The sequence below is a fragment of the Cygnus olor genome, chromosome 12 (assembly GCF_009769625.2).
Source record: "Cygnus olor isolate bCygOlo1 chromosome 12, bCygOlo1.pri.v2, whole genome shotgun sequence".
NCBI lineage: Eukaryota > Metazoa > Chordata > Aves > Anseriformes > Anatidae > Cygnus > Cygnus olor.
In genome coordinates this window covers 2291045-2304178 of record NC_049180.1, presented here as the reverse complement: position 1 = coordinate 2304178, position 13134 = coordinate 2291045, and the positions used below count along the sequence as shown (strand labels likewise).

The following is a 13134-nucleotide window of genomic DNA, read 5'->3' as shown; positions in this document are numbered from 1 at the left end:
GCAATGGGAAAGCAACCATTAAAGCAAGCTAATCGGCTGTGCTCTGACTCTATCCGGAGTGTCATGGGAACATGCAACCCCTCCACCGCTGAAATTTCAGCACCGGAGAAATCGCCACAGGAGGATTTTCCACTTGGCGTGTATTTCGCCCCAGCAGCCGTTGCCAGCTTGGGACTGAACCTTTGGAGCCGGTAGCGCCAAGAGTCCTCTTTGTCCAAGGAGCATTGTGAGTGGCATAAAAGAAAACAAGGGCGCACACAGGAGCAGAAAAAGCACGACACTGGCGATGGGACTCAGATCACCCACCTACTCAGAGGTTAAACAGGCTTTTAGAAAAAAAACTTACCATTTTAAAGTGTCAGCACTTCAAAAGACTGGGCCTGTAGTATTTTGCCTGGAGAAGATCCAGCAGCTCTGCACTGTGCTACTAGTGCATAGCACGACCTCAGGGAGCACAGGCACGAAGGCTTCCAATGCACTGACTTTGTCTCCCTGCTCTAAGGCAGGTTCGCCTTACTTAATCCACTCCTGAGGGATGTTTACTAACCTGCTGTTGCAAATCTCCACTGAAACAGTTTCACAGCCTCTCTGGACAATCTACTTGAGCTCTGCAGTATAGTTAAAAAATGTTTTTCTAATGGCTAATCTAAAATTTCACTCGACTCACAGATTGCACTCGTTTTTCTCATCCAAATGAAGACTGAGAACAGTGCAGCGCTTTCCCATTTTTAGTATGCTTTAAGTGATGGCAGAATGTTCTCCTTTGAAGAAAAAAAAAAGAAAAATGACAGTTTCCTGATGTATCCCTGCTACATAAGAGCGTTATCTGCCATAATTTAAAGAAAAACAAAGTTGCAAAAGACATAGGTATGTGAAAGCTAATAGGAAGGGCATATGAAGGGAGCTTGCAAATTCTTAATGACTTATCAGAGAGCTTGCAACTTCCATAAGGAGATTAATAAAATCCATGTTAGACCATGGGCAGAATCCTAGGCTGTACGTTGTAAAGTAGAAACTCAGACAAGCAGTAGTGTGTCACTTAGGATGGCATATAAATGCAGGCTTTGTAAGAAATGTCTCCTGTAGATGCCCAGGTTGCCACTGTGATCCAGTCTCCTTTACAGTGAGTATGGTGTGCACAAACAGGATGAAAATTTATTTGCCTTCAGATGTTAAAATCTAACTACTGCCTTTGACTGTGTTAATTTTTATTCTGTCTTAGGTGGCGAGGTGGTTTATCAGGAGACTAAATGTCAGCTATACATTAATTTAGCAGAAGACTAAATTCCAGCTGTATGGCAACATGCATATAAGTCACAGTTAGTACCTCTTGAGACCCACCACAAACTTGAAACTGTAATAGGTTTCATACCATCTCCATCCAAAAGATGTGCACAGAGGGAAGCAGCTTCAAACATGCTATGGCTTTAGCATAGACCGGCTTTTCTGAGGCAGCACAAAAGGTGCAAGCCATTTGTTCAACCCTGGCTCATTATCCTGTTGGGCTGCGCACTTTGTAGGGAATGTTACAGGTCAGCTAAGGGCACGAGAAAGCAGCAACCAGGACATCTTTGCTAGGGAGAACTGCACAAAAGATTCCATTCATAGGTCATCAGATGTACCACTGGCAGCCAAAAGACTACATATTACAATACTGGGAGAAGAGAAAAACTGAAGATTACAAGTTATCAGGAGATAAAAAAGCTGCTGAGACAGAGGAATATAGGAAAGGTGGGGTTTATACACAAGACCAAAATCTCATCTTGTTTACAGATTATAAACACACAGAATTAACACATATTTATACATGAGGGACCAGGAGAGTGATTTACCCTCAACAGGAGGACCAAAGATCAGTACAGAGGGAGGGAAGGTGATTCTGAAAATGCAAATTAAGATTATCATCTGCAAATGAAAAAAGCAATTGTAAAGACTTTTAATGTGTTAAAGAACTATCAAAGGTTTATTTTTACTTTTCCTTCTAAGAGGGGGAAAAGTTCAGCAAAGCAGTCTGGGGAGATATGAAGAGGAGGGAGGTATATTCTGTGATAAGCCTCAAACAACGTTCCTGTTGAGTGCAGGCACTGAGCTGGAAGAAAATAAAACCTCTGATAAAGCAAAAAATTCTGCAAAGACAGCACTAGTTCCCATAGCTGAGACAGGAATTAAAATGCTCACGTGCATACACATACCGCCCCCCTGCTAGCACAGAGACAGGAGGAACTATCGATAGTCTATTTATGTTTATTACATAGCTACTTTTATCCACGTTGAACAAGTAAGGCTTGTACTATTCCCTGAATGCTTGGTTTGTTTATTTTTAAAAAACCGAACTCACACAAAAAAAAGCAGACAGTAAAGCATATCTGTGTAGATTAGTTAATCAAAGGGGTTTGGAACAAAATATCTCCCTAGGTTTTGAGAGGATTTTTAAAGTGTTTAAAGCAAATAAGCAAAGAAAAAGAGGGGGAGGGCAGAAAACTTGCTTTATCTTCCCATTTCTATAAACATTTTTTGGTTGTTAGTTGACAGACATGAATGCTACTGTCAGCTGAGAGTCCTAATGAGTTCATTATACAGCGAGAGCACAGGTTTCTGCAGCCTTGGCTGAGCCAGGTGTCTGAGCCTTTCCCTAAGAATGAGCTTTCCCTGTAAACTTGCCTGAGATGTTCCATACTTCAGTGAGGTAAATGAAAAATGTCATAAATAAAATGCACAAGTGTACTCAGCCCTTTACAAAGCACAAGCTGGAAATATCGGACAAGCATGCAAGAGATCAAAAGATGCTTGCAATACACTTCTGCTAGCTCTGAAATGCTTGGGATAGGATTGTTGGGTTTTATCCCCAATTCCCAGATTCTGCTGCAACTACACACCACATTCAAAAGAAAAAGGAAACGTACTCACCCCTTGCAATCTGAACGAAGCCAAGAATGATGATCAAAGCCAGTGCCAGCAGTTTTGCTGCAGCAAAGGCATCCTGAACACGAGTAGCAGCTTTCACACTGTAACAGTTCACTGCTGTGAGGAGCACTGAAAGAAACGGACAAGAAGAGACACATCAGTTTTCAGTAAAACAAATTATGACAAATTGGTATTTGCTTTTTTGCCAAAACCTAAACAAATGTGAAGTGTCTGTTAAAAAAAAAAAAAGCAACAAACATGTTCCATGAAGTTCACGAGTGCAACTACATGCAATGGTTTCAGGAGTTCCTTTCTAGTGACTTGACCGAGTCGAGACCATTCCATATCACACCAGCCACAAGCAGCCTTCAATCGCTGAGGATCACATTCTGACTTCTTTCAGCCTGAAGTTCAGAACGCTGTGTTGTTCTTCAAAAATTTGCCACGTTTTGAGTAACAAACTTCAAGTTTTGAGTTGTTTTGTCCAGGATCTGAAATTGTAACTTGTCAAAAACCAAGACTCTGCAGCTATGTACTTCTCTATTCTGTTTCTCATTTTTGCAGCAGGCGGTTTGAGTGGTGCATGCACCCCTTGGGACGGGGAACGGGGAACTGCCCTTCTGCACTGGAAAGTACATTTCTGAGGGTATACAAATAAAAGTGGTTACCGCAACCATTAGCAAAGTACTCGGCTGTAATCCCTCTGAAGTTGATCCAATTAATGTTGCAGTTGCATGGAAACACCACAAAAACGTCAGGACAACTTCCAGAAGTGATGTATTGTTACTTGTTTAACAATAGCACCTAAAAGGCTATCGAGGCCACATTGTGCTGCCCACTGCATAAAAGAAAAGAAAAGAAAGCAGCCCTGACACAATCAGCAACCTACGAAACAAAAAAAGCCTGCAGGTCAGCAGTGCAAAGGGAAGGGAACCCAGATCTGATGAAATCCTCAAGCTGTTGCCAAACACAGCACTTGCTGGCTGACTTTCATCTGCTTCAGAGAAAATAATGGTTAAAACCTTTATTGATTGTCCAAACCACTTGGTATTTCTGTGCCCTGGTCATCCTCTGCTCCCCAGAGCTTGCTACAGAGATGGGCAAATGTCACAGAGAATGACAGTGCCCCACGTGCTGGATGCCCTCCCCTCCTCCTTGTCCCCGTGCACTAAGCCACCCCTCGTTCCCTCCACGTTCCCTCCGCGTCCTGCCAGCCGGCTTGTCACCACCACTGCCCGCGACATGCCCCCGGGGCCAACCAGTCACCGAGCAGCTCAGGGAGGAGTGGATGGACGTCAACCTTCCCTCTTTAGCCGGAGGCTTCTCCCTGCAGGCTCTGATCCTTTCCCACTCAGGTTGCAGCTTGTATTTTTACTCTGCAGGAGCCAGGCAAGTTTTTCTAAAGCTGGGAGAGGACGGAGCAAGGCAACCAGTGCTGCTCCGTTACAGGATGTGCTCGAATAAAACCTGGCTACTGCGTTCCTTCGGATGCCTGCCACCCATTTCCCTTTCACTCTGGCAAAGGCTCCTTCCTACATCCTGCAGCTCGTTTTCACAGGACCCCCCCCCTTCCCTTGCCAGAGCCAAGCAGCTGCTCCCCCAGACATTCAGGCTGGACACAGACGACCCTCCAGAGGTTATCAGCTATATCTGCATTCCCAGTTTAAAGCCCAGAGCATTTGGTGCAGGTATTTCAGCCTTCATCAGCCTCCCGTGGAGATATGAGGGGGGTTCAGCAGCACCTTCACCAGGTCAGAGCTCTGTCTCCAGGAGACTGCTGGTGCAGGCTCCAGCCCAAAGCCTGTCCCTGTGGGGCTGAGCCACGTGGGGTGCTTCAGAAGAGGGTGCAGAAGGCTGATAAAGGCAGAAATACCAGGAGCTGCATGGCTTGTGCCCTTAGACACACACACAGCATCATCACAGGGAAAAACCCAATTCTCCTCTACCCTAAAGCAGGATCCAAACCACAGTCCCGTACCCAACTGAGTGTACAAGTACACTTGAAGGACATGGACACCATCGTGCCCTGTACTCACCAGCCCATCTCCAGTTTGAGATGGGTGGATGGGAGCAGCAGTGCCTGCCTTTGCTCCCTGCCTTGCAGCAGGGAGTACCATTTTTTGCTCGTCAGCTCAGAGCGAAGGCACGCTCCCACAGCCTCCCACCCCGCTGTCCAGGCAGGGCACGAGTGGGACTAGCGCAAAAAAACTGCAAAGTGAGAAATAAAATGATGGGAGGAGGAATGAGCACTGACATTTAAAAGGGTCTTATCAGTTGTCTGCCGCCCTGCATCGTGCCCTGCCTGTGAGAAAGCAGCTGCACTGGTAAGAGCTCAGGAAATCCCAGAGCCCACAGCAGGGCCAGGAACAGCCTTGCTGCAACTTCCAAACACTCAGATGCGCCCACGGCTGGCATCAGAGGCCCTGGTCTTCAGGCACTCCAGTTTCTGGGGCTGACAGCAATGATTAAATTTAGGGTTCCCGCTCAAGTGAGCGCTGCGGAGTGACAGGATTTCCTGGTGACTCAGAGCACACACAGGCAAGAAGGGATGCAAATTGCATCAGTCATTCACACATGGGTCTGAGAGCCTGCGACGGCCACAGCACATCGGTGGTGCACAGCAGGCTAAGAGGATTTACGTTTCCATGTACTGCTCAGCTAAGGGCTGCAGAAGAAGCTTGTAGGGGATCTTTAGGTGGGGAAGAACAAAGCCAGTCCCAGTGCAGCAGAAGGCATGTCCCAGATGCCTGCTTTCAGGACCGTTGGCTTTTTTCCTCTCCCTTGCAAAGCCCTAGGACCTAACATCATTTGAACACAAGAGCATAAAGTTTGGAAAAATGAGAGAGATGGAAATCTTTACAAAGAAAAGCAAGGGATCCAAAACTACAAGAACAAAAGCCAGCAATAAATAAGGAATTTCAGATTCAATTTTTTGGGGGGATCATGAAGTTGAAGCCCATTTGGCACGTTGAGGGTGTCCGGGCACTTGGAGTTGGTGAGAGCGAACTGACCCAGAGCGGCAAGGCCGAGCTGCTTCGTTTTGGCCGACCTGCCTCGTTTTGGCCGACCTGCCTCCACACAGAGCAGAGAGCAGGCGATGAGGAGCGGCGCTGAGGCTGGTCACGCTGCCTCTATCGCGCGGCCCCCCCGCCACGTGCTGCTCCAGGCAGATAGGCCCCGACGCAGACACCACGTGCGCGGCCTTGGAGGCCTTTCAGCACCAAGCCGCAGGCCAGCAGTGCCAGCGGTTAGCAGGGCCACAGCTCTATCACCCTGCAGCAAGAGACCCAGACACATCTATACAGATATACGGGAGAGGAGAAAACACTAAAATATACAGCAAGGTCAACTTGTTGTGTGTCTGCACTACGGGGAGACAGGGAAGAGGAGAGAAGGAAACCGTGAAGTAACACTAAACACATACGACAGCTCGTCTCCCAAAAACACCTCTGGTGAATCCTACTGGGGAGGGAACCGAGGATCCAGGATTCACTTCGACCAGCGATTATGCTAAAAATAAACCTCTCCTTGTTTACAGAGGGATATTTAAAGGATGAGCTAACCCATCTAAAAGCACACTTTTCCCGTTAGTGAGGGCAGCCCTTGGAGGTGCACCATTTACATTCTCTTCCCCATTTAGGCATTCTGTTTCTTTGACAATAGCTGGTTCAGCCTCCCCGGTAACTACCGACTTCGCCGGGATCGTTTTTCATGTTCTGGTTCTGTACGAAGTCTGCTGCTTGGGCTGCAGGACTGCAGCAGTGTACATAAAAGGCAAAAGCTTCTACACGGTCCCAAACTGAAAAGCACCACAAGCTTCTGTATTCAGCCCTTAAAAACATATCAGTGCCAGATAACCAGGCTTTGGAAAAATAAGAAAACACTTAGGGCCAGAGACTCTGAATAAGGCTGAGATCTTCCATGCCAGTCATGACTCAGAGTCCTTCAAGCCACGATCTCTTTGCTTTGCTTTTCCCACCATGGAATAATATTTGTCTTTCCTCAAGGAGTGTGGTAGAGTTATTACACTTTAATGTTTTCCAACATAAGACAGGCTAAAACAAAACAAACCAAAACCAAAACAAAAACAGTCTCACTCACTAGAAAGACCGGTACAGACACCGACACGAAGCAACAGACCAAGTGCTTTTTCATTAAAACTCCAACACAAATTCCAGTGGTTGCTCAACTTCTCAGGAGACCAGAGGGCTAGGGTTTCTTAAAACACGACGTTTTACTCCTTTTTTATTCCTTTAATCTGAGATGCTGCCCTGTGAAGCAGGGGCTGAGGGACTCCTGGCGCCACTCCATTCACCTGAAATGAACTGCTTTACATGAGCAACAGGGAAAGCTTCACAGCCACAGCTACACTATAAACCAGCACCGTGATACAACGCAGGGAAAGATCAGACCACACTGCCCTAATTTCCACAGCACCCTTCCTAAAGCTACCGCTACTGGTAGTTGGTTGTCAGAAACCAGCTCAGCAGCGAGGCAGACCTTTGGTGTGATCTATCGGGGCTGTTCTCAGGAGTGATTCTAGGAATAAGAATTTCAGCACAATCTGAAGTGACACAACCTGCCTGATCCAGCAGTCCCTCTCCAAAGGCTTTACATAATTGGGATAACAGGAGTGAGAGTGCTGCAGAGATCTGAAATGTAAAAGAGGATACTTTTTTTTTTTTTTTAATCCTTGTTAGAAATTAAAAAGATACTCAGCTGTAGACAGAACGTACTCACGAAATAGTACGTACCCCTTCATCTCCCCTGGTCACTTCTCACACGAAATAGCCCAGCTGTTAGGGGACCTTCACTCCAAGCCACTCAAGCCACCCCTGGCACGGAGAAGGTAACAGTACCTGGCAGTCAGGGGCTTTCAAAAAGACATTTGGCTTTATAAAGACAACAGTGGGTCCAGTTTCAATTATTTATCTGTCCTAGCAGTTTCAAATGGCTTCAGGCATGTCACTTAACCTGTTCTGCTGGCACTCACAGGCACAACTTGGTAATTTCCCCAATACACTGATAGGAACGAAGGATAAACTGACTGAAACAACATAGGATCCAGCACAGTATCTCCTCTACTCCCACTCCCTCTTATTTTATGGGCATATTCCTTTGAACTTCATGGTCTCAAGTTCTAAGATCCCTCCCAGATATGATTTCTGGGAAACAATGGGAATAAATCCCTACAAAGCAGATACAGAAAGGGATTGTGACAGTCCCCACACAGAAGAAGGCCATGATGAATGCACTATGTGCAACAACATCTCCCGTGTCTAAAAAGCAAGGGCAGGACGTAGTAAAGCTCCCCTGTGGGCACTAGTTCTGCCCAATGCAAACAGTACATGAATGTAGCCCTAATACAGGTAAACCAGGGCTCGGCATTTATGATGAAATGGTCTTGGCAATTATTCCCTAGAAAAGGGCAGGGCTGCAATGGGTAATGGAAGGCAGCCAAGGACTGGAGATGGAGAAAAGACAGTGTTTGAGGCGACTACATTTGAAAAAATGCAAATGGACAAGCAGCAGATCTACAGCCCTGTGCACTCATCCTCATTCACAGGGGGGAAAAGGATCCAATTCCAGCAGCCTATGTAATTTGCTGACTGGGAGAGTTTGCTTAATGCCTTCCCAAGATCTTTAGCAGCTTTTCAGGTGAAGCACTTGTGAAATGGGTGTAAGAACTCTTGAGATACTGGTACAGCTGCCTTCATGCTGTGTGAGAGGTTACACACTACCTGGGGAGCCTTGCATAGTATTAGTTTTGTCCTTTATTTTATTTCCTGTGTGTTTCCCTGGCCTTGGTCTGCAGTGCTTCCTACTTCCTATATAATTCTGTATACACCTCTATAATGAAGATGAATGTATATAAGCAGCTTGCTTAAATACATAAATTCAGTTAACTTACTACAAGTCACCTGTGGATTCCTATTTGTGATATTTCAAGACCGGAATGAAAGGGCATAGCAGGGCAGGGAGATTTGTGGAACACGTTGTGGGAAAGAACGAGGAAGAATGAAGGGAAATGCTCCACCTCAGCTCTCCTACCAGGAAAACAGGGACTGTAACGCTGACCACACGCAGAGGATGAATCATTCACTAACTCCTGTTTATATCTCACACATTTCTAAAGTACTTAGTCCTTACAATCCTAAAACGATGCTTCTATTTACCTCCTGCCATGGGATAATGTTAATTTTCTCCTCGTAATTACAGAACAGTTCCCAGCTCCTTTCCACTGCTGCGTCCTAAAGCAAAAGCTGCTCCTTCCTCTCTTTGTAAAGTGCAGACACGTTTTGTCTCCTAGCTAGGGCTGTGCACCCAAGTTTCAAGCAGAGACAAGGCAAGCTGTGCATATGGCCACCAAAAAACAAACCACAGGGATGACACCAGCACATGGCACAGAAACAAAGCAGTCCACAAGCTTTAAAGAGAACACGCTGCCTGGTGAGAACTGCTGCCTAAGCCCACGAGAGGTTAGACACGTCTAAAATAAGAGTTACTCTACGTAGTACAAACAAGTAAGGGCACTACGCTGACTACAGTAGTTTAAACAGGTTGGACTAGATGATCTCCAGAGGTCCCTTCCAACCTCAACCATCCTGTGAAACCAATACCTTAACTATTTACTAAGGCCAAAAAAAAAAAAAAAGACACCTTACATTCAGGCAACTGTGAAGCCACAGAGCCTCCCCGTAGCCTCAGGTACCTATTTCTAGTAGCACAGCCTAACACGAGACATGCATACAAGGGTGTGCACAGAAAATGGGTAGGGAAATTTCAACTCGATACTGAGTGAATCCTTATGCCCAGCACACTGGTAGAGAGAAAAGGCAGAAAGAAAAGCTCTGCAGATATTTCTTCAAGGACCACTCCCTGGAGAAACGAGGCTACTGGAAAGGAGCACTTGGCCCCAGAGAGAATGTGTCTATATTAAAATTAACGTATATTAATAATAATCACACCCAGAAGCAGTTTCCTTTACATTTTTCTTCCCAGAACAGCAATGCTGAGGAATTAGGGGATGAGCACATCAAAAAAAAGACAGGTGAAAAGAGAAGGCAAAATCCCACTGGAGTTAAGTGGGATCCTTTCCAGAGCGACCTCCCAGCTGAGACCATGAACCCTGGATGTCTCTAACAAACGGCCCTTTTGGCTAGCTTCCGCCAACAAAAGAAATGTGGTGTGTGGCATGGAGGCTATATACAGCCGGTGCTTTCACTGATTACAGAGTGGGGAAAAAAAAAATGAGGAAAGAGGTATCTATACACTGGACAGAGGAAGAAGAGGGTTAGCAACATGATGCACGTGACGATAACCACCTCCAGACAAGATGGGAAGAACAGAAGAACCACCACCCTGGGGAAAGGAATGCTTCTCACTTCAGTTCATGTTGCACAGGACCATGAAGAGAGGGGCTGTAAAGATGGCCCCTGTCACAGCCCCATCTCTCAGCCACCTTGCAGTTCCAGGAAGCCTCTGGTGCTGTACCAGGCTCAGGAAAGGCACCCAGAGAAGTTAGCACTAAGGGGGGATAACGTGAGTATTTCGTCATGTATCACAGCTCCCAGAAGCATCCACACCCTCAAATTTCCAGAACTCTGCAAGATTAAATTAACAAGTACTTACTTGCCATCTCTCAAGAGCTGTGCCAACCTAGTGCAGCACGGGGCAGAAAGGCAGCACGAGGGACTGCCCAAAGGAAGAGCTCAGTGAAGAATTTCAGGTTTGCAGATACTGCAGAGCCTGGATCTCAAGCTGAACGCGATTACCATCATTTCATATGAATTATCTTCTAAACAGCAAACAAAACCTTACCGATATTTTATGCGTACATTAAGCCCCACAGACATGTCACCAGCCTTGCAAAACAGATGGTCAGCTACTCCAGATTCTTACCTGGATCACGATTATGCTACACTTACACAGAAGCACCTTCCCCTCGCTGTACTGACTTAGGTTCCACAAATCCTCAGGAAGGTGGCTGGCCTTCAGCACTGAGTGCTAAATCCTGGGTCGTGAACTTAATGAAAAATTCCAAGCAGGTTTTAGTGAAAATCATGCTACCTATGCCACGCAGGGGGGGCAGAATTCAGCTCTGTAGGCTGCCTGGCAAGAAACTGCTTCCTCATCCATTGCGTTTGGATTGGGACACACTGGGACTGCCAGACTACTGGAATGCTTGAAATACTTAGCGATGTTGCTTTGAATTAGACTGATTATGGGAAGTTTCTCTGAAAAAGCCTTCCCAATTTGTTCATGTTAGAAGAGCAAGACTCCAAAGGATCTCAGTGGTAATGTAAATCATTCAAATACAATAAAATTTAATGGGACATTTGTTGCGAGAGCCAAGAGAGGGGTGCCAAGAAATGCAGTAGTTGCTTGCTGTGTTACAAGAGTCCTCCAAGCCCTCATCCATTTCAGGAGAGCCCTGCTAGTGTCAGAGGCTATTTTCATTAATGCTACTCTCTAATTAAATGCAGATTTTAAGAAAGCAATCTCTGTCTTGCAACATTGGCGGTACAGCAGGGATCCTACAGAGACCCCTTCCTTCCATTCTGATCAACCAAGTTCACATTTACAGATACAGCTTAGTTACTGAATTTAACTTACAGAGAAAAAAAAAGCCTTCAGAGCTTCACACCTTGCTTGGCCTGGCAGATGAATTCCAAGCATCAACGCTGCAGAACAAACCCATCTTAGACAAGTATAAGGTGTTTTGTGCTTGCTTTGCTTACCATCTAATAGCTGATGAGTTCAAAATCCACCTACAGCTTCACTTTAAATCTGGGTAGCTGTTTGACCAGCTGTTTAAAGTAAAACATCAGTACCAGATAAAGACGTTCCTGCTTTCAACACGTGCGGTTTCTAGTTGAAATGCTGCCACTGAATATTCACTTATAGACTATAGCTATAATTTGGCAAGCATTCAAGGCATGTCCTTGCACACTTTTGCCAGACCCTGGATTTGATGCTATTCTCCTTTAACTCACCATGTACTCAGGGGGCTGGCAGGCACTTAGGCTTCCATATGACACGTGGTGGTAGATATAACTCAACTCAGCACTGACTGCTACTATTCTTCCACTGTTAGGATGCTCATAACAAAAGAGACAAATGACAAGTATGTGGTTATTTTGCTGGAATTCCACGCTAGCAGAAGGAGTGCCCAAAGTAATATTTCAGAAGTGGCAAAGGAAGCCTAGAGAACTTTGCAGGAAGATTAAAATAGTGGAGCTTTGGCAGCAGCAGATATCGCTGCAGCAATGCTGGGGTTATTATTGCCAGATTAGCATATATAATTAATAAGTGATAAAAGGCTTGAGAAGCTAACACTCAAATCAGTCATTTGACATTGAAGATCAAGAGTAAAATTATATGCAACTGGCAGAGTTTCTCAAGCTTCTGTGGAGCAGATTATGTTGTCAAGTATAAAATAACCTGTTATGCAGCACACAAGGGGTGCGTAGCAGGCTGTGTGTAAGAATGTGTGTAGGAAGAACAGTTCAGGCACTTGTGAAACACCAAGCAAGAATGAGTTCATGTCTGGAAACAACATTATCCCATCTCCCTTCTCTACAGGAAATTTATTGTACTACAGTTCAAAGAGCTATCACATGTTGAAAAATCTTCAAATTAGCAGCTGGAAGTAAGAACTATGTATGTTATCTTTAACCGGATAATTTGAAACTTCCTATCCTTGAGCCACCTCCAGAACATACACAAGCATTGGGCTATGCTCTGTGATTTTTAATGATTTTTGTTAAGATTTATCAGTTTATCAATATTGATGTTATCAACTATGAGAAGTCAGGACCTAGTAACTGTCCCTCCATTTTCTCTAAAAGGGGCAAAGTTGGTTTACAAGAGACCATACGTGGGGGAATTCAAATGGCTCTTGAATTTTCATGCCTATCCAAAAATTTTCAGTTTCACGAACTTTAACTTATTCCGTTAAAAAATACTTAGATATCAGGTGGAGTTTGCATTTGTTATCCTTTAGCATTTGCTTTTTATGACTTATCAGCCTTACAAGTATCAGACATCTAATCTTTCGCATTAAATGACATGCAGTTTATATGACCGTAAGCTACTTAAGTAACCCACAGCCTGAAAACCGCTAATTAAACTACCTGCAAATTCTTACACCTAGGGAGCACTGGGTGTTTCGCAGTGAACATAAAATAAGCCACACTAACGACAAACTGCTTGACCCATCTTGCTACA

The 13134-nt window shown here is 45.1% G+C and overlaps 1 protein-coding gene across 1 annotated transcript in view; it reads right to left on the bottom strand.

Annotated features, from left to right (window-relative positions):
• The window catches only part of SLC7A5 (solute carrier family 7 member 5), a 39953-nt gene that overhangs the window by 23424 nt on the left and 3395 nt on the right, over positions 1 to 13134 (bottom strand). Inside the window, exon 2 of the mRNA XM_040571278.1 lies at positions 2908 to 3033. Within this exon, the coding sequence (XP_040427212.1) occupies positions 2908 to 3033 (126 nt within the window). The remainder of the gene's footprint in view (positions 1 to 2907; positions 3034 to 13134) is intronic.